This window comes from Cervus canadensis, chromosome 24, assembly GCF_019320065.1.
Source record: "Cervus canadensis isolate Bull #8, Minnesota chromosome 24, ASM1932006v1, whole genome shotgun sequence".
NCBI lineage: Eukaryota > Metazoa > Chordata > Mammalia > Artiodactyla > Cervidae > Cervus > Cervus canadensis.
In genome coordinates this window covers 27,467,440-27,489,125 of record NC_057409.1, presented here as the reverse complement: position 1 = coordinate 27,489,125, position 21,686 = coordinate 27,467,440, and the positions used below count along the sequence as shown (strand labels likewise).

General features: G+C 47.6%; 1 protein-coding gene across 3 annotated transcripts; it reads right to left on the bottom strand.

Moving 5' to 3' along the window:
* Positions 1-3,533: 3,533 nt before the first annotated feature.
* On the bottom strand, positions 3,534-13,343 carry LOC122426577 (aspartyl aminopeptidase). Of its 3 annotated transcripts, none has more exons than XM_043445597.1 (15): positions 13,230-13,343; positions 12,571-12,664; positions 12,396-12,484; positions 12,187-12,300; positions 11,888-12,013; positions 11,539-11,669; positions 11,153-11,228; positions 10,933-11,040; positions 9,869-9,946; positions 8,839-8,922; positions 7,978-8,138; positions 7,542-7,581; positions 7,316-7,417; positions 4,028-4,195; positions 3,534-3,672 (listed from the first exon to the last, which is right to left on the bottom strand). In XM_043445597.1, the coding sequence occupies exons 1-15, from the start codon at positions 13,233-13,235 to the stop codon at positions 3,622-3,624; spliced, it is 1,428 nt and encodes a 475-aa protein (XP_043301532.1). In that variant the 5' UTR covers positions 13,236-13,343; the 3' UTR covers positions 3,534-3,621. The 3 variants fall into 3 exon arrangements, with proteins under 3 accessions (XP_043301532.1, XP_043301534.1, XP_043301533.1); XM_043445599.1 differs by lacking the exon at positions 13,230-13,343 and adding an exon at positions 13,062-13,194; XM_043445598.1 differs by lacking the exon at positions 13,230-13,343 and adding an exon at positions 13,051-13,189.
* Positions 13,344-21,686: the final 8,343 nt, after the last annotated feature.

Sequence of the window (21,686 nt, the reverse complement as noted above, 5' to 3'; positions counted from 1 at the left end):
CTCACCACCAACACTTAGCACTAACAAATATAAACAACTGCTGGTACTCAGGAAAAAATCCACGCTATTGGGAAACTACTGGCTAACTTAAGAGAAAAAAAGGAGAACGAACAAACACAAGAAAAAGAAGAAAGAGGAAGAAGAAAGGGAGAAAAAAAGGAGAGCGGGGAGAGAGGAAATTAAGTGGGAAATGATTAACCAGAGGGTGGGGGGAAATGGTAATGAGACTGCTTTAAACTGGGCAAATAAATGCAAATGGATAACTTGACTAATTTCTAAAAACATAAAATTCACAAAAATTAGTGCATAAATAAATAAAACCAGGAAAATGTCAAAAAAATTTTTATGAAGCAAGAGTAACATTAATAGCTAAACTTAACACACCAACAAACCCTGCAAATCAATCTTATTTATGAATATACATGTCAAAATCCCAAATAAAGTGAAATAAAATGTCAAATACAATTAATGATCCCTTAAAAAAGAACATGACATGACCAAGTGGGACTTGTTCTGGGAATATAAGTATGGCTTGATATTAGGAAAATCCATCAGCATAATTGCCTACATTAATTGTTCTAAGGAGAAACTATCAGCTGATGATACACCAGACACAAAAAGCATGTACTGCATGATTCCTTTTATGAAAAATTCCAAAAAATGCAAACCAACCTATAGTGACAGAGCAACTTCACATGAGGTTATCCAAATGGCCGGTGAAGACGTGCTCAATATTGCTTACCAGGAAAACGCAAACTAAAATCCACCACACACTTAACAGAATGGCTATAATTAAAGAGACTGACAATATCAAGTGTTGGTGAGGGTGCAGAGCAACTGGAACTTTCCTGGTGGGTGTGTAAAATGGCACAGCCACTCTGTAAAATAGTTTAGAAGTTCCTTATAAGACAAGCAGACACCTACCCTTAACCTGTAATTCTATTCCTAGGTATATATCCAAGAGTAATGAATATTTGTCCACAAATATACTTGCGTAAGAATGCTGACAAGAGCTTTCTTCATCATAGACAAACACTGGAAGCAACTCAAATACCATCAATAGGAAAATGAAGAAAGACACCATGGTATATGGTATATTTTGCTGAATATGGTGTTTATTATTTTATTATTCAGCAAAATATGGTATGTGTAAAATATTCAGCAAAAAAGGACTACTTCCACATGCAACTACATAGATAAATCTCAAAAATATTATGCTATACTTTTCTAAGAATTTGTCCATTTCTTCCAAGTTATCCATTTTATTGGCATAATCAAAATCTTGTTAATCAAAAGCCAGACAAGTTAAAAAAGAAATCTGAGAATTTGTACAAAAAGAGTATGGTTTCACATATGAAATTTGTGGAATTAAAAAAGCAACAAATCCATAGGGTTTTGTCAATCTTCTGTATCCTTTTATTTTAGCTGTGTCTCTTATAAACAGCTATAATTTTTTGAGTCTGACAATCTTTGTATTTTGACTAAAATAGTCTACTTGTTTCTTTAAAAAAAACTTTGAGATATGATACAATTAGTCAACTTATTAATGTTTTAAGTAGAGATACTGGGTTTCAGTCTACCATCTTAAATGGTTTCTACTGCTTTTTTCATTTCTCCTTTTAAATTTTTAAAAAACTTCCCCACATTTTTAGTATAAAAATGTTCAAACATACAAAATTTGAAAAACAAAAAAATAGTACAATGAACACCCCCAGTCTCTCCACTTAGAGGCAATGCTTTTAAACTTAGAGCCAACCTATTTTACTATTTGATAGCACACACACACATATACATAATATGGTTTTGCTGAACCATTTGAAGCGAAGTTGCAGAATAGACCGATTATTTTTTATTATCCCATTTTCCTCACTCAATTAGTTTGAAGTTGCATTTGTTTCCTCGGGCTGCTGTAACAAAGTACCATGAACTGGTTGGCTTAACACAATGGAAATTGGTTCTCTTACAGTCTGGAGGCTTGGGAGTCTGAAATCCGGGTGTTGGCAAGGCCACGCTCCCTCTGAAACCTGTAGGGGAATCCTTCCTTGCCTCTTCCTAGTTTCCTGTGGTTTGCTGGTCATCTCTGACATGCCTTGGTTTGTACATGCAACACTCTGATCCTCCATTTTCACATGGCACTCTTGCTGTCTCCGCATCTCTTTCACTCTCTACATCTCTGTGTCCAAATTTCCCCTTTTTATAAGGACACAGTCCTGTTGGATAAGGGACCCCTATAATGACTTCATCTTAACTTGATCATCGGCAGGACCCTTTTCCCAAATAACATTGCATTGACAGATCCTGGGGGCTTAGGATTTCAGCATCTTTCAGGGGACAATCCAACCCCTAATAGAAGCTACAGACTCAAACTCTTTTAGTATCTTTCCTAAAAACTACAATATGTATCCTTGACTTCTAGTATTGAATTGATTCCTTCACTCTCCTCCTGAACATAACAAGACACTTAACAGTAAGTTTAAACACACTTAAGTTAGCACGCTTTAACATGTTTCTCTCTCCTGAGTTTTATGCTATTGTGGTTATACAGTTTAATCATATGTATTTTAAATCCTACAGGCATCATTATTGTTTTATGCATCATACTGTTTTTTAAAACCTAATGGTCATATTTACATAAAAATTAATTTTTGCATCGGTAACCAAAAAGTTGGAAAGACACCAGCTAGCACAATTATTTTGATAGAAGAGTTTACAAGCAGACTTGTGGACTTCTCCTATTTTGTTTTTTTTCAGTGATAATAGTTTCTTGGTCATATGTTAACAATCAAGTAACAGCTGCTGCTGCTGCTGCTGCTGCTAAGTCACTTCAGTCATGTCCGACTCTGTGCGACCCCATAGACGGCAGCCCACTAGGCTCCCCCGTCCCTGGGTTTCTCCAGGCAAGAATATTGGAGTGGGTTGCCATTTCCTTCTCCAATGCATGAAAGTGAAAAGTGAAAGTGAAGTCACTCAGTTGTGTCCGACTTGTAGTGACCCCATGGACTGCAGCCTACCAGGCTCCTCCGTCCATGGGATTTTCCAGGCAAGAGTATTGGAGTGGGGTGCCATTGCCTTCTCCGCAAGTAACAGCAGCAGCTGCTAAGTGAAGTTGTTGATGAAGGGCAAAGCTGAAGCCCAGATTCTGTCCTTCTCCTGGCAGTGCCTGGGAGGGGTGGGAAAGGGATGGGTAGAAAGGGGAACAGCCTGAGCTGCCCAGGGAGGCTCTGGGGGCATCTAATGCTGAGCACTCGGACCCGAGGGCCAGGCCGGGCTCCCAAACTATTCTGGGAATGGAAGGACTGGGGATCGGAGAAGACGTAACCTTCCCATTGTGAACTTACCCACCTCCATCCACTTAGGCATGAGCTTAAGAAAAAAGAAAAAGAGACTTGAAATCCAGTCTCAATGAGCTCTCCCAGGATCTGCAGCCTCCTCTACCTGTACCCAAACTTCCCCACCTGTTCTGCTTTCAGAGGTTTAAGCCAGGCCCGAACCCCCCACCCCTCCAACCTCCAAATAAGTACAATGGAATGAGCTTGAGTGAAAAATCCACTTTAATAATCCAGCTTCAGCTCAGCTGAGAACTTCCCCTCTCACGTGTGAGAGAAGTCTCTCCAAGAGGTCTCAGTCTACCAGGAGGTTACGGCTCAGAGAAGGGAACAGCTCAAAGAAGCCCTAAAAGAGAAGGCAACATGGAATTTGGGGTTAGTGGAGACCAGGTCGGGGGTGCCCCACTGCTCACTGGCCACCAACACGGCCCAGCAAGAGAGGAAGGCGTAGTTGCTTCACCCACACTTGACCGCTGTCAAAGCCTTCTCATCCCCAATCTCCTCTCCAACCCTTTACTATCCTCTGGGGGCTGATGAGGGGCCCTGAGCTTTGAGAAGAAGGGGGACCCTTCCTTTCCTACAAGGTAGCTCTAAGCCAGCCAGCCCCATGCACGGGCCGGATGGTGCCCCAGGACTGATGCGGGTACCAGATGGGGAGGGAGCCTGGCTCCCACAGTGATGGGGAGGGGGTTCAGAGTCACCTTAAAGAGAGTGAGGGTCTGGAGTACTCCTGTGGTGCAGGCTGTCTCCCGGATGGAGTGCATGGCCAGCTGGGGGCTGCCCAAATCCAGCACCCGCAGACCTAGCCGAGAAGCCAAGATAGGTCCAATGGTGGTGCCGCAGGGCGAGTCATTCCGGACCATGAGATCCTGCGGGGAGGAAGAGCCGTTCATGAGCAACATGTAACACCTGTTTCTTAAGACCCAGGAGGAAGTCACCTAAGAACTGCGGGGCTGAAAGGAGTCTGGTACATCGCTCACACTGACCTCCCCAAAGAGTGGATGTGGCCGGTGTAAAATCACAAGGCTGACACTAAGGCAGGCCCAAAGGACAGGATATTCTGGACTGGTCCCATCCTCTCCATCTGCACTACCACCACCTCAGTTCCAGCTACCTCATACTGCCTTTCACACAATCCATTCCCCACACAGTGGGCAGGGGGACTGGGAATATACATGTACCCTTTATGTCCCCTTGCTTCATAACATGCACCCCCCACCCCACCCACACACAAAGAAAAATCACTCAATAATCTTAGTGGATTTAAAAATATGGCTATGGGCAGTTTTAAACTACTTGATTTGTATTCTGGTAAACAAAAGTAAATATATGATGGTAAATATACCATCATAATATGATGGTGGACATCAAGATTTTCCACATAAAAGAGAATTACAAAACCAAGTAAAGTAAGTAGTAACTGCTCTGTTTTTAAAAATGAGAATCGCAGTATTAACTCACGATTTTTAAAATATGTGCATTTTTTCCTAGCTATGTCCTTAGAAATGACCCCAAAGCATTCCTCCCCCCCGCCCCCACAATAACAATGAACACTTATGATGCTACACTAGCCTCTAACATCAATATCCATCAAAAGCCACCAAGTCTGGGGAGAGAAATGAGCAAGATGAGCCTGCAATTTCCTTTTGGGCCAAAAAGCAAGACAACTTCCCAGAGTCATGACAAAGAACACAGGAGTCACATGGAAAGGACTCCCGCTGGTCAAAGTCATGACAAATTGAGCGTGAAATGACACGACTATGGGGACCAGATCTACACTGAACCAACAAAAATCTATGATTCTAAATATACAATGATCATCAAAAAGAGAACCTTTTATTTGTTAGCACTTGAGGCAGCCATTAAAACACTTCACCTTGAAAGCTGGTTATTAAAGGGAACAGTAAGTATTTGTCCTGACTTTCCAGGAGGAACCATACTTCACAATAACCAGATGGCCCTACTGGATGGGAGAAAGTTCTACTTCACAGAAGAATGACAGCTAATAAATGTAAAAGGAATAAAAAAAATGGAGGGGGGGCATTTTTTCAGTAAACACTAATGAAATTATGGATTTAGGCAAAGATTATCAATTGGTGCTAAAACTCAGCACTTGTCTGATTGATGGGAAGCTCATCACCTGTACAGGTTACTGTCCAGTCAAAGGAGGAATACCTCCATGAGGTGGAGGGACCGAGGGCAGCCCTCCCTTTCTGGCGATCAATCTTATTATCACTAAGGGTGAATTACCCATAGAGTATGTGGATGATGCAACATGAAGGACACACCTGTCACGATGTCTTCTGGCCAAAACGGTTTAACCTGAATCCATCAAGCCTTTAGATATGAATTAGAGATTACAGGAAATACACGGGCTAGAGGCTTAAACTCAACGATACCATGAGGAAGCACCCAGGAAAATCCAAAAAGGAAGATGACATCATATGGGATGATGAGCCTGGTTTCTTCAATAAGTCAATGTTATTTAAAAAAGAACAACAACAACAACAAAAGTAGGTGGGGTAGCTGTGCTAGACAAACAACCAGATATAACACATGGTCCTGAACTGGAAACCAAAGTGGGACAAACTGTAAAGAATGTTTTGGGGATCACTGAAAATGATCTGTGTATGAAATGAGACATAAATTTACTGAAACTAAAATTTTCTGAAATAGAAAGATGGAGAATACTGAGTGAAAAGAGGAAACAAAAGATATATCCAAGATGATTTCATTTTTTAAACAAAACGTGTGTTAAGTATATACATAGAAAAAAATCTGGAAGAGTACGTACAAATCTCTCGGGATTAATGTTTTATTTTCTCACTTCCATTTATATTTTCTAAAGCACACATGCCCTGCTTCTGCTGTAAGCTGTTAAAGAGAAATCCCCCAATGTCGTCCTACTGCCTTAGAAGAAGATCCAAACACCCTTCCTGCCTAGGAGGCCCAGCAGGGCTGGCTCCTCCCCCTCATACTCAGCCTGGCTCTGCCACTGCGGCTCCGGCTGCTCCTAATGGACCAAGGTCACTCCTGCCCACTGGGGGCTTTTGCCTTGGGGCTTCGCTGGTGGCTCAGACAGTAAATAATGTGCCTGCAGTGCGGGAGACTCAGGTTCAATCCCTGGGTCAGAAAGATCCCCTGGAGAAGGGAATGGCAAGCCACTCCAGTATTCTTGCCTGGAGAATTCCATGGACAGCGGAGCCAGGCGGGCTATAGTCCATGGGGTCACAAAGACTCGGACACAACTGAGTGACTAATGCTCACCCTCGGGCAGGGATGCTATTTGCTCATAGCAGCCTCATTCTCAATGCTTAGGTCTCAGCTCATATGTCACCTCCTCAGAGAGGCCTTACTGAGAATGGAACAATTCAGTTCTACAATGTGAGGTGGGGGAAGCTATACGGGCAGAGAGAGCCTGAGGCTGGAGTTCAGGATGCCAGGGTCCTAGTCGTGACTTATCAGGAACTCCCTGCTATGTCTATCACCAGACCACCTGGGCTCCAGCCCTTGAAACATATATTATCCTAACACAGATCTTAATCACTGCATATTTCTTCCTCCCTCCTTCTCTCTCTGACTAGATGGGCCGTGGCCAAGGCAAGAATGACAATGAGTTCCAGGTTTCCTGGCCCTGAACGTCCCTTGTGGAAGCCCCCAAGGAGTGTAAGAGAGACACAGGGGAACTGGAGGTGCTGGGAGGGAGAGTGGTAGGACTAACTCTCTATGTGCCATGAGGACACTGCACCTTTAACCCGATTTTCCAGGAGTGGAAACAAAGTCAAAGGAAATTAGGAGACGAGTCCAGGGTCACAGGACTAGCATCCCATCAGAACCAGAACTGTTCCCGGCTCTGCCTATATCCAACCCCACCGCTCCTCACTCGACTAGGACCCTCCTCCTCTAAAGCCTGTCTACCAGGCCCCCCTTATGGGGGACCACCTGCCTGTGCTCCCCACCCCACCTTCCCAGGCAGGGTCCACCCTCACCTGCAGGGGCACCCCGACATTGCTGGCCACCTCTCGGATCAGGGCCTCTGAAACCGCATTCGAGGCGTAGCGTTGCTTGCTGTTCACCTTGATCACAGGGCCCTGGGGAGAGGGAAACCAGGAGTCTAGAGGGAGGCAGAGATGCCTAACAGGTCCACAGGGAAGAGGACGGGGCCTGGAGCCAGCCAGGCCTCCAGATACCAGAGGAGAAGCAGGAGCGCCTCACCTTGTGGAATAGGGGCCTGTGGTTCTCCTCATGCTTGTCCCTGTAAGAGACCGAGAAAGGCCAGGGATGGCCAACAGCAGCTGTCAACACACACCAGTCGCTCATGGCAGACATCACCAATACAGCATTCTTTCCCACCCAGCCTGCAGGACCTCAAAGTCAAGCTAAACACCGGGCTCCAGGCAGCCTCTTGCAATGAGGGGTGGGGGAAGTAAGTCTGTAGACAGAATCTATTTGGATGGGTTAGGCATGATGTGACTTTGACCAAGTCAGGCTACAGAGCAGTCAAAAGGAAGTCCCCATGGAACCTCCTGGCAGAATGAGGAGGAAGGGGAAGGGGAGAGGCGGAGCCCCAAGGCCAGGGCTGAGCCTGAAGCCAGGTCACGCTCCAGTCCCTGGCTGTGTGAGGCCTATGTGCCCGGCGCAGGAGACTCACAGGTAGTTGGGGTGCACGGCATGGGCCATGTCTGCGCTGATCATGTAGGACTTGGGGATGGCTTCCTCGAAGGCCGTCAGGTGCTGGGGCGAAGCCGAGATCCGCCGCAGCACCAGCTCCGTCAGCAGTGACTGTGCGCCCTGCGCGCTCTCTGACCCCACCTGGTGATGACAGGGGCCTGGCTCTGGGGAGCTGGTATGGGGGGCTGGAGCTGGAGGCCAGGAAGTGGGGCCCACTGCCCAGACTGGCTCAGGATCCCCACTGAATCAGTGGGTGGGAATGCGGACTGTTATCAGCCACTTCCCCAACCCTATACCACCAAAAAGCTGATGGTGAGCTGGGGCGACCGTCTAATGCTTGGCCATCTCCAGGGCAGAAAGAGAACTGTCCAGTCCACTTCCATTCCTGGCTGGCCTTCCTTCTCCCTGACCATCTGGGGTGCAGCCCAGGTGCCCCATCTCCCTGGTCAATCTTCTTTGGTGCATGTGACAGGAGCTGCTAACTCTGACCTGTGCGGTTACAGGAAGCTGTGTAGTTGTGCAGGCGTCTCAGCCAGCACCCTAACCCAAGCACGCAGGGTGAGGATCCAGCCTGCACTGGGCCCTGGGGCTGCCAGTGTGAAAGGGCAAAGTCCCTGTCCTCCAGGAGCTCACCACGTGGCACCCGGAGACGTGGGAGGTGTCATCACACCAGGAGCAGGTACAAGCTGAGCCGGAGGGGACACCCAGAGCTGAGGAAGCACAGGCAGTGTCTGGCTCATCCTTGGAGCCTCCAGAGGAGCCCTGGCCTGTGGCAGCTGCTGGACACCACTGGCTGCAGAAGACTCCCCAGAAGAGACCCTCCCCAGAGCTCCCCACGCACCTCTTCATTGTCGTAGAGGGCGATCATGCGCACGTGGGGATCTGCGGCCAGGGAGGCAGGGGCTGAGCAGGAATCGATCAAGGCCTGTTTGGGGAGGGGGCAAAAGCATCATCCTCCCCAGTCCACCTCCCATAACTCAGCCCACCAACACCTGGGAGGCTCACTTGCCCGCCTCCCGCCATCACAGCTGGAGTGAAGCGGGTTCCTGCGGTCACTGGTCTGCATCTCTCAGGGCGCTGCCGGGTGGGAGGACATGTGGGGGGCCTTTTCGATGAGCTGAGGGAAAAGCTCCCTCTCCTCCCTCACATGCCTTCCCACACAAAAGGCAGGAGGGTGTGTAAGACGGAGGGGAAGGGCTGAGAATCCTGGCAAGTCAAAAGGACCGCACAGCTCACGTAAGCTAGTTGGTCTCAGCATCGACACTGAGGTCCAAAGAGGTGACTGTGACTCCACTGAGGTGATGCGACTGGCTGGCTGGATGCCCAAGTGGCTCTGAGTCCCAGGTCTGGCTCTGGCCTCAGTTACAGCCCAAAGCCTGTCTCTGAGAACAGGACGGGGTGCAAACGGGAGTATGGAAACGACAGAGGGAGGAGCAGGGGTGAGAGGTGAGGAACAGGGGGAAGTGACCAGGGTAGAAGGAAGGTGGGGAATATCAATGCAACCACCCAATGAGATGCCAAGGCTCAAAGGCAGCTGGGTGAGCTTAAGCCAGGGCCTGGGGGGGAAGGCTAGATGAGGGGGATGATACTGCTATACAGGATACTAGGGTCTTTCCTTTAAGGCATAGCTTAACTTAAAGGAGAAGCAGGACAAGACTCGGTGAGGCCCTGAACAACTTCTCGGCCTTCTGCCGACCTCATCCCCCGCCCCGGCCCAGCCGGTGCAAAGACGGGGCCCGGAGGAGCGATGCTGAGGCTGCAGCATTTAGGCCTCTCCCCATGGTCCACCCGCATCAGGGGTCTTCTCATGACCCATAGGACTCCAGGCAGTCCTCCCGCCCCGTGCTCCTGGGAGTGCCCCGGCTCCTCACCTGCAGGGCACAGAAGCAGCTGTGCAGGTTGTCCAGCCGAGGGGCAAAGATGAACTCCTCGTAGGCACCACCCAGGACCTAGACAGACAGGACGGTCATCCTGATCTTCATCCCCGCCCCGGGACTCAGCCTCTTCTCCCTGCTTCCTAGGGGCTGTGTCTGAACTCGTCTCCTTGGTTCCTTGCCCAACCTCTCCCAGCCTCTGGCCTAGAGCACTCAGCCCGCTATGCCGAGCTGAGCGGAGAACAGAGAAGGGCCAGGCTGGAGCTGAGGGACAGGAGGGTGCAGGCCTGCGGTTCCTGACCAGTTCCTATGGGGCAGGACAAGGCAGAGACCAAACAAGAAGAGAAGAAAGCCGAGGAACTAAACAGAGGAGACTAGGCGAGAAATAGAAAGTTAGCACATGTTCAAACATGGGCGAGCATCCAAAGACATGGCCGTCTCCTACGGTCAGCAACTGGGAGAGATACAAGGACAGGCTCCAGGAAGGCGGGGTGGGGCACATCCAGGCCTCCTGTCCTCGGAGGTTGGGAGCCAGCACAGGTCAAAGTGGACAGGGACCCCAGTAGCGGAAACTCCTCCTGAAATTGTGGAAAGCTTACGCCCCCACCCCAGACAGCCCAAGCAGGCAGACCTGGCATGGGAAACCTGCCATTTTTGAGAACCACTGCCCTAGAAGCAGAGTGGGTTGGTATCTACTGGGAAAACAGTGAAGTGAAAGTGAAAGCCGCTCAGTCATGTCCAACTCTTTGCAACACCATGGACTGTATTCTCTAGGCCAGAATACTGGAGTGGGTAGCCATTCCCTTCTCCTGGGGGTCTTCCCAAACCAGGAATCGAACCCAGGTATCCCGCACTGCAGGCAGATTCTTTACTAGCTGAGCCACAGGGAAGCCCAAGAATACTGACGTGGGTTGCTGATCCCTTCTCCAGCACATTTCCCTGACCCAGGAATTGTACTGGGGTCTTCTGAATTGCAGGCAGATTCTTTACCAACTGAGCTATGAGGGAAAATATGTTGGGGCCAGCTAGGATCCCAGGGTCCCCACCCATGAGTTCCTCACCGCAGGTTGAGTGTCAGCGAGACACAGCTCCATCTCCAAGATGTCCTCGGGGCTCAGCCCCAGGTGGGCGCAGAGAAGGGACATGAGGACGGAGTGGTGCCGCTCATCCTGCAGGGCAGGGGGTTGCTGAGAGGCGGGTCCACTCCCCGCTCTCTCCCCTTCTCCGGGAACCAGTCTCTTCCCCTCTGTGCACCCCTCCCCACGAGCAGGTGGCTCTTACTGCAGCATTGAGGGGGCCTGGTTCTGGAGTCCCCTTCTCCAGCTCCTCCTGGATGGATGTGGCAAGAATGGGGACCCTGTGGGGAGACACGTGAGGGGGGCGTGGGGGGAGGGCTGGAGGGCACAGCCAGGTGGGACACCCTGCATCAGGACCCTGGGCTCAGGCATCCCCTGATGGGGAACTTCCCCGGTCCCACAATTCCCAGGTCCCTCTCCAAAAAGCAGAGCTCTCAGGGCCCCTGGACATCTGCTGGGTCCCTGGGATAGAACCTGACTGTGGCCACCGTTAGGGAGTGGTCTCCCAGATCCCAGCAGGGCCCCCCCTCCAATCACCCATGCCACACCCTCCCCAGCTCCGGGTCACCACTGCCTTCACCCCCATCTCACAAGTGCATCTCCATGTTGGGCCCAAAGTTCTCATTGACATTTCTCTGCAGATGGATGGCCAGGTGCGGAATGCGAAGAATGGGCCTGTCCACGTGCACCAGCCGCTGCTCCAGCCGGCCTGAGGTAGGGCACTGTGGCCAAACAGACAGGGTCAGCCCAGGCTGGGGGGCCCTGCATCCGCAGCTGGTTAAACCCCCCACTTCGCCCAGACTAACCAAGGTGGGCCTCTGACCTGGGCTGCCCCTTCCCCCCTTCCCTGGGGGGCTCTCAGGTTCCCTGAAGGGAGGTGACAGTCAGCCTTCAGGCAGCTGAAAGCTCAGGGCCTCCCAGATCCAATCCCAGGCCCCACCTTGACAATGACACGTCCAGCCAAGGTCAGGTCACGGTCAAACCAGGTGCTCCAGATGCCACCACCGTAGGTCTCCACACCAACCTGCTGGAAGCCCACCTGGCTGCGGCGAGACCGCCGCTTCACCTGAGAGGGACAGCGGGGAACAAGCATTCAGAAAAGGCCAGGTGGCAGGATTTGGCGCTGAGAGGACAGGTAGTGTGACCCAGAAGGGCCCCAAGTGGGGAGGAAGGAGCTGACAAGTCTTCTCTGCACACCCCCTGATGCCTCCCCTCTCCCAGGCAGCCCCACTTCCTTACCCGGAGGCAGGGGCTGTCCGTGTGGGCCCCAATGAGGCTGAAACCATTGCCGGGAACGTACTGGCCCCCCACAGCAAATGCGATGATGGTGGAGGAGTTCCTGGTCAGGAAGTACTGGGGTGGGGGTTTAGAGCTGGATTAGCCAGAGCACGGGACTTCAAGCCCCAGCCCAGGTTCCTACCTCTCCGCCCCCACCCCACCCCCAGTACCTTGCTCTCCGGCTTGATATCCCAGCTCTCGGTCTCCTTGAGTTCATGGAAGCCGGCCTGGAGGAGGCGGTTGCGGCACTCGGCCACCGCTGTAGGGAAAGAAGCCTCTCACGGTTGATGGAAGCCGGGAGGAGGCACACCCGCTCCCTACCCGCCCCCTGCCCTGGTCACTCACCGTGGAAAGGAGAGGGGCTCCGATTGACGAACTTGAGCAGTTCCCGGGCCGCGGCCTGCACCGCCTCTTTGCGGGCCCTGCCGCTCATGGCCACCTAGGGGACAGGGGGCGCTCATACGCCTACGAGGTCTAGGACGCCTGACCCATCTCGGCTTCGGGAACCTCCCCAGCCAATCCCCACCGAGTGAGGGATCGCAGGCTCAGATCTCGGCTTCCGCCCCTTTCCCCCCACCAAGAGACGCAGAAGGCCGGGCTCCAACCCACCGGGAAGTATCACAACCCTCCCGCTGCGCTCCCGGCCCAGCTGGTCCCAGACGGCCCGCCCCCTAATCCGAGTTTCAGTCCGGCCCCACCAAGTCCATCCCCACGTGACTGACCAGCTGGAAATCCCGGTCAGTTCCCAAACTCTGAGCCGGCCCGTACACCACGTCCGCGACCCCACCCCGCAACCAAAGCCCTGTCCCCTAGGGAACACCCCACCTGGGTCTCACCCCTGAACAACCCGGGAAGGTAAAGTCACTTGAGATCAGACTTTCGGTTTCGTTTAGGGTCGAGGGGAGCCCCCCACGTCAGCAAGCGCGCTGCTGAGCTTGGACCCGAGCGGACACCTGGCCGGGTCTAAGATCGAAGTTCGTCCGGGACGAACAGAGGCCACCTACCTGCATGGCCGTACGCGTGGGCCTGCGTCCCGGTGTCCGGCCCCTGCGCACAGCCCGCCCCTACTCCCGCCGCTGTAGCCCCGCCCCCGGCCCTGCGGCTCGCCCCGCCCCACCCTCCGCCCCTTCCACGGGGGTGGCGGACGCCCTCTGCCGACCCGGAGGTGCTAGGACAGCCTGGAACCGTCTGCCCCGATTCTTGCACCCTCACTCCCAAGTTAGGGAGTCCAGGAGAAAACGCCTCCGCCAGCTCACCTGGTCACCTGGGTGTTGTACAAAGTGCTCTCTCTCTCCACAGGCACTCTGGTGATAATAAAAGCAACATGGTTAATGTTCATGATAAGTTTTAGCTTTATAATAAAGCTTAATGAGCTAGGTAGTTTAATCTTCATTGCCCTTTCAACTTTATATCTTTACTGTCCCTGGTCAGGGAACTAGATCTCGAAAGCAGCTGTGAAGAAAAAAAAAAAAAAAGACAGAAAAAGACAAACTCCATATGTTCTTGGAGGCAATTCCAATATTCCTATGTCAAGAGTAAGTAAGTAGTAATTTTTAAAACCCAGGAACACATTTGGTCATAATGGCCATCATTTTAAAATCTACAATCAATTCTGCAGAGGGTGTGGAGAAAAGGGAATCCTCTTACACTGTTGGTGGGAATTAAATTGGTCTATCCACTAGGAAGAACAGTATGGAGGTTCCTTAGAAAACTAAAACTAGAGCTAACATATGGTATATGCCCAGCCATCCCACTCCTGGGCATATATCTGGTGAAAGTCATATTTCAAAAGATACATGGGACTTCCCTGGTGCTTCAGTGCTTAACCAGACTCAGCCTTCCAATGCAACGGATCTGGTTTTGATCCCTGGTGGGAACTAAGATCCCACATGTTGCAGACAACTAAGCCTGTGCCACTACTCAGCAACAAAAAGATTCCACATGCCGCAACTAAGACCCAGCACAGCCAAATCAGTATTTAAAAGAGAGAGAGAGAAAAGATGCATGCACCCCAATGTTCACTGCAGCCCTGCTTCCAATAGCTGGGACATGGATGCTACCTAAATGTCCATCGATGGATAAACAAAATAGATAAAGAAGATGTGGTACATATATACAATGGTATATTACCCAGTCATTAAAAAAAACCAATAATATAATACCATTTGCAATGAAAAGGATGGACCCAGAGATTGTCATATTTAGTGAGGTAAGACAGAGAAAGACAAATATATGATATCACTTATATGTGGAATCTAAAAATATGCTATAAATCAACTTACTTACAAAACAGAACTAAAGTCACAAATGTAGCAAACAAAGTTATGGTTCCCAAGGGGGAAGGAGGGGAAGGGGAAGTTTGGAGATTGGGATTGACATGTAAACACTACTGTATATAAAATAGATAATAAGCACCTACTGTGTAGCACAGGGAACTCTACTCAGTACTCTGTAGTGATCTATATGGGAAAAGAACCTTAAAAAGGAGTGTATATATGTATATGTATAACTGATTCACTTTGCTCTACAGCAGAAAGTAACACAACATTGTAAACTGTACTACAATTTTTATTGAAGTATAGTTAATATTTAAAAACAAAACAAAAATCCAGGTGCTTGCCTAGCCACTGATTCTGATCAGGACTCTTGGTGGCTCTTAGGTTCAACACAGCGGTGTTATAAACATTCCAGGGATCACAGGTTGATGGAGCAATCTGCTGTTTATGTACTGGAGTAGGAATGTCCAGGGAGTGAGGAGTAGTTGGAAAGATCCTGCAGCCCTCAACTCAAAGGAATAGATATTATAATGTCGTATTCAGGAACATGGGCTTCCCTGGTGGCTCAGGTGGTAAAGAATCCACCTGCAATGCAGGAGACCACGGTTCAATTCATGGGTCAGGAAGATCCCCTGGAGCAGGGCATGGAAACCCACTCCAGTGTTCTTGCCTGGAGAATCCCTGCGGACAGAGGAGCCTGGTGGGCTACAGTCTGTGGGGTTGCAAAGAGTCGGACCCAACACAGCGACTAAGCACATTCAGGAATATACACATGAGGTGATGGGTTAAATTCATGGCGTTCCCTCATCATTCCCTGGAATGCCATTATGTATGAAGATTCACTGCTGAGTGGGACATGAAGGGAACATTCTTGCTCTCTGAGGAGCCAGAGGCTGGCTACTGGTGAAGGAACACATTCAAGGACAGTGACAAGAGCAAAATCAGGGATGCAAACAGGGTCAGGGAGGGAGACTTAGCTCAAAACTCTTTAATGTTCTGATCACAAAAAAGAGTACTTGTTCACAACTGCAAATCAACTATACTTGAATAAAAATAAATAAATGAAACAATTCAAATAAAAAGTAAAATGTATCATGTTTTTAAAAAAAGTACATGTTAATGTGAGCAATTCAAACATCAATAAAATGCAAAACTTAAAAAGTGAAAGTAAATGTTTGAAAAATTGAACATCCAGTCTTAATAAAAACAAAACCAGGGAATTCCCTAGCAGTCCAGTGGTTAGGACTCCACACTTTCACTGCCAAGAGTGCAGTTTCAAGCACAGCCAAAAGAAAAAAAAGGAACCACCAAAAAACAAAAACAAAATCCTCTTAAGAAACGAGAAGAGAAAGGATAAAGGCTGTTTTCCAGAAATCTACAGCAGACATTAGTGAGGAAATATATAAGTATCCCTGTTCAAATCAGAAGCTGATTAGCTGTTATCACTGGTAATCAATGTGGATCTGAAGTCAGAGCCAGTGCCAGAAAACAGTTTTATATGTAAAAGCACAATCTGTCCCTCTTTGCAGGTTATATAATTACCAAGGGCTTCCCTTGTGACTCAGCTGGTAAAGAATCCGCCTGCAACACGGGAGGATCTTGCTTTGATCCCTGGGTTGGGAAGATCCCCTGGAGAAGGGAATGGCTACCCACTCCAGTGTTCTGGCCTGGAGAACTCCATGAACTATATGGGGTTGCAAAAGTCGGACAGGACTGAGCAACTTCCACTTTCACAATTACCAAGACAATAAACTTAGAACTGTTAGAACTGGAAGAAGAGGTGGCCTGATTTGAAAAATCATCGGCTTTCCTGTACAATAATCAACCAGAAAATATAATCATAGAAAGGTCCTATTTACCAGAACAAGAGAAACTGTTAAATTACTAGGAACGAGCATCTGTGTGACCCAATCTCAAGTAGACAGGGAAATGCATGTTAAAAGTGAAATAGCATTTTTGATTTGTCAGATTAGCAAAAATGAAAAAGATTGGTAATATCAAATGCAGGAGAAAGCCTGGGGTCATGTATGTCTTTCTACCCAATTTTTGTGGTATAAACACTCCCTATGGCTGATTGTAGACTGCCAACATGAACTGAAAGTGGAGTTGAGAAGGAATTTGGGAAAGCAAACCATTGTGTAGATTTCTACCAAATGGATACAAGTAGACACAAATAACCTCAGGAACATAGATTTGTAGTAAAATAATTAAGAAAGTGATGATTTTTGAGTATTTATAACCTCTGTTTTAATATAATTTATTTGGTTGTAACTTCATACAATTTCATTTTTAGTGACTGCTGTGTTTAACAATATGATCACAAAATTCCTAGAAATTTGATGATCACTTCTCATGAGCTGGTCCAAGCCGATTCTAACACACCGCTTCACCCATATTCCACACCTCTGTTCTGCAAGGTGTGATTGGTTGACTTGGGAATTTTTCAGAAATTCAGAATCTCAGGGCTTACCCCAGATCTACCAAATCAGAGCTGCATGTTAACGAGACCCCTTGATGATTTGTATTCACATTAAAGTTTGAGACACAATGTTTCAGAGTACCATGTGGCATTAAGAAATAATGTAAGGTCAATCTTTATGTATTATGATAGGAAAAAAGGTGCCAAATATACTGTTGAGGGAGGAAAAGAGCAATTTCCAGAATAATGTTTATAGGACAAGAATATTTTGGTAAAACTCACACAATGAGCTAAATTTCTAGATTTTAAATAAATATGTAAGTAAATTCATGGCAATGTGTTTGGAAGGACAGTGGCCATCTCTGGATAAGGAAATGGCAATGGCTGTGAAGTGAAGAGTCAAGAAGGGACCTCATCTATCCAAAAATTGTCTCTGGGAATCATTCTTGCCTTCAGCCACCTCAAGAAAATCTTCCCCACCAGCCCTTATCTGGTGTTTACAATGCTACCATTTATTATTTATCCTTTTGGTTGAACAACTGTTAAAGTGCAAATGCCTGTGTGTTAACACAGCAATCTATTACACATTTCAGTGTGAGGTGATTTGAAATGTGTGTCCTTTCTGAGCAGTTTATGAGAGACGGTTCCTAAGTCGTAATTTGTCACATAATGCATTTGGGATAGAAAAGACCAAAGCAATGCTGTAGGGAGGAGAAGGCATTTAGTGTGTGTGTGTGTGTGTGTGTGTGTGTCCTGCCCTGTCTGCTAAAATGGATGCAGTGAGAAGCTGAATCAGAAGATCTTGATTTCCTGATGCTAAGATAGCCCTGGATATCTCATAGCTGGTAGATATCTTGGTTGTTTAACTAAGTAAATAATTCACTTCCAGGTCTTGCATAACACGGTACAATTTGTTCTCTCATGTTGTTGTTGGACGGGCACTTAAGTTTCCAACACGTGTTTTCTGCTCAAGTCTTGTTTTCCGAGCAAGACTCAGCTGTGTAAGAACTACAAATCCCAGACTGCCTGGAGGAGAGTTGCTCATGCAAGATTATAATTTTCAACCAAGGTTGCAGGAGGGAGGTTTGAAAAAGCATTGTATTTAGTTAAAAAGAATGAAGTGCCTGTACAGGTACAATTTCCAAGATATATTATTAAGTGGAAAAAAAATGGTACAGAATAGCAGTTATGGTATGCTGTCATTCATGTGTATAAATATATGACTACATATCCTTATGTGTTTAATACATGTCAAGAAACACAAAAAATGGTAACTGACTCTGGGAAGGAGAAAAGTGATAGCTGAGAGTTGAGGGTAGAGGGACACTTCCTTTATCCTATAAAAAGGATTCCTATAAATCTTTTTGCACTTTTTGAATTTTTTTCTATGTGTGTACATAGTAAAGCTCTTAAAAAGTAAATAAGAAAAAGTGTTTTAAAAAACTAAAGCTGAAACTAAAAAGTAACAGGTGGCAAAATAATCTTTGAGTACTTTCTGTGACTAAATTTTTGTTGTCTTCTGCACCGTGATTGAGTAGGTAAGCATTTGTTGGTTGAGGTTTAACCCTACACCTTTCAGTTTAAAAAAGCCCCACTTGGGGCTTCCCTGGTGATCCAGTGGCCAAGACTCTGCACTCTCAATGTAGGGGGCCTGGATTCGATCCCTGATCAGGGAACTAGATCTCACATGTCACAATTAAGAGTTCCCAGGTCCCAACTAAAGATCCTGCATGCCACAACAGAGATTGAAGGTTTCACACGGTGCAACTAAGACCTGGCACAGTGTAATAAATAAATAAATATTTTAAAAAATAAAAAAACACCCCCCCAAAGCTGTATTACCCTCTGATATGGAAATGGTTGTCTTTTGATACTGATATTTTAAACAAAAAATAAATTGGGAATGAGACAGGAAAACCTTCAGAAAAATGTACTCAACTCTGTCAATTCCTCACCTGCACAGGAGCTAAAAACTATTGATCCTACCTCTTCCCTTTTCCTCACTCCCCTCCTCTTCACTCCCCTCCAACTCAGTACAACTCATCTGCTCCATCATTGTAATCACGCCCTTGCACACGCCTCCAGTCCTTGGCTCACTCTAGGTTTGCTTACTTGCCTGGTGAAAACTCTGACTGACTCAGCCAGTTCCCCATGCCTCATGTCTGCACCTGGCACATAGTAGATGAATAATGAATATTTATTAGGTGAATTAATTTTTTTTTTCTCTGCACTAAGTGGCTTGTGAGATCTTAGTTCCCTGACCAGGGATTGAACCCGGGTGCCAGGAGTGAAAGTGTGGAGTCTTAACCACTGGATATTGATAACTGTGTGCATGCTCAGTCGTGTCTGACTCTCTTCAACCCCATGGGCTGTAGCCTGCCAGGCTCCTCTGTCTGTGGAATTCTCCAGGCAAGAATACTGGTGTGGTTTGCCATGCCCTTCTCCAGGGGATCGTCCTGACCCGGGGATCTAACCCAGGCCTCCTGCATTTCGGGCAGATTCTTTGCTGTCTAAGCCATCAGGGCCTCTATCCTGTTATACAACAACTCAATCCTTACCACTTATCTTCAGGATTGAAATGGAGGTACACAAATTCAGATGTAAGCTACTTTTTCAGTGTGGTGTCCTTCAGAATAGTGAACAACTGAGATAACTTAAGTGTCCAACTACAAATGACTGGCAAAATTATTATATAGCCATGTGAGAAAATATTCCTCAGTCTTCTAATTATTGTTGTTGTTTAGTCACTCAGTTGGGTCCAACACTTTTGCAACCACATGAACTATAGTCCGCCAGGCTCCTCTGTCCATGGGATTTCCCAGGCAAAGATACTGGAGTGGGTAGCCATTCCCTTCTCCAGGGAATCTTCCTGACCCAGGGATCAAACCCTTGTCTCTTGTGTCTCCTGCAATGGCTGGTGGATTCTTTACTAACTGCACCACCTGGAAAGCCCCTTAACCACTGGACTGTTGGGGAATAAAATTTTTGTTATTTGCAAGAGATGCCTCTCATCCCACCACATGGAGAAGTCCTTGGGCCACAGCTAGAGTAAGCCTTCGCACCCCAATGAAGCACCCACAGCCTGCAACTAAGACCCAGCGCAGCCAAAAAGTACTAACAAGAAATGGTCCTCATAGAATAATCCCCAGCAATAAAAAGGAACAAACTACTGCTAACCACAGCAACTTGAATGGATCTCACAGGCAATACGCTAAGCAAAGAAAATGACAAAATTATAGACTTAGAGAACAGAGGAGTGGTTGCCAAGGGCCAGGGAAGGTGGAGAAAGGGATGGGCGTGACTCTCAAAGAGCACCACAGGGAGCACCTTGATGGTGGTGGAATGGTTCCACACCTTGATTATGATAGTGGTTGCATGATTACACATGTGATAAAGTTAGAGAGATACCTGTTAAAACACAGGACACCCGGTGAAGTTTGAATTCCAGATAAACAAAGGATAACTTCTTAATCTAAGTGTGTCCCAAAGAGTGCATGGGCTTCCCTGGGGGCTCAGACAGTGAAGAATCTGCCTGCAATTCAGGAGAGCTGGGTTCATCCCTGGGTTGGGAAGATCCCCTGGGGGAGGGCATGGCAACCCACTCCAGTATTCTTGCCTGGAGAATTCTATGGACAGAGGAGCCTGGTGGGCTACAGTCCATGGGGTCACAAAGAGTCGGACACAATCAAGCAACTAACACTTGCATTTTCATATTTTCACCAAAAACAGGTTTTTAACTGAGTGTCCTGTATTTGTATTTGCTATATCTGGTAATCCTGGATAATATGGCATAGAAATATACACACATACTTCACCAACGTCACTGGCCCAGTTGTGGTATTGTACTGCAGTTGTGTAACATGGAACCACTGGGGGATATCTGGTGAAGGGTACATGGGGCCTCTCTGACTATTTCTACGAATGTATAATTACTTCAAGATAAAACGTTTTTTTTTCATGACCCTCCAAAGAAAACCAACTGTTTCTGTTGGTGATTAAAACAGAGATACAGGGAAGTGCTGCTTATTAACCTTGGGAGCTTTATGGGGCACTGTAAAACCAGAACTTCACAAAGGTCTTGAGGTGTTTCCCTCTCAAATGTCAGTGATCTTGTGTACTTATTGACAGTATAACAGTGGTTATGTGCGAGGACTCAGGATCAGACACCCCTACGTTCAAGTTCTGGCTCCTCTGTCGACTGGCCACTTGCAGGGCTGTGCTGGAGGCAGCTCACGCTCCCACCCCTTCCAACTCCACGTTCAGCGACAGCAGGCTGGTGGCTTGAGACTGGCCTAGGAGTATCCACACTACAGTGATTGGCACATCCTACAAATCAGGGCTTTGTTTTTTCCTCCAGAAAGCAAGCTGTTAAACATTTACCATCATACCAACATCAACAGATGTTGAACCTCAATTTCCACATCTGTAAAATGGGAGAAAGTGAAAGTGAAAGTCACTCAGTCATGCCCGACTCTTTGTGACCCCGTGAACTGTAGCCTACCAGGCTCCTCCATCCATGGGATTTTACAGGCAAGAGTACTGGAGTGGGTTGCCATTTCCTTACCCTACTATATAGAAAGTAGGTAACAATAAGGACCTAGTGTATAGCACAGGGAGCTATATTCAATATCTTGTAATAACCTATCATGGAAAAGAATCTGAAAAGGAATATATATATTCCTTTTATATGCCTGCCTGCCAATGCAGGAGACATAAGAGATGGGGGTTCGATCCCCAGGTTGGGAAGATTCCCAGAGGAGGGCATG

What these genes read in the sequence shown, in the direction of transcription:
- LOC122426577 (XM_043445597.1), bottom strand. An exon ending in CAGGCCCCCTCAATGCTGCA is followed by an intron (nt 11,041 to 11,152) that starts GTAAGAGCCACC and finishes CCTGCCCTGCAG; the next exon opens with GATGAGCGGCACCACTCCGT. An exon ending in CCCTCTACGACAATGAAGAG is followed by an intron (nt 8,139 to 8,838) that starts GTGCGTGGGGAG and finishes TGTCATCACCAG; the next exon opens with GTGGGGTCAGAGAGCGCGCA.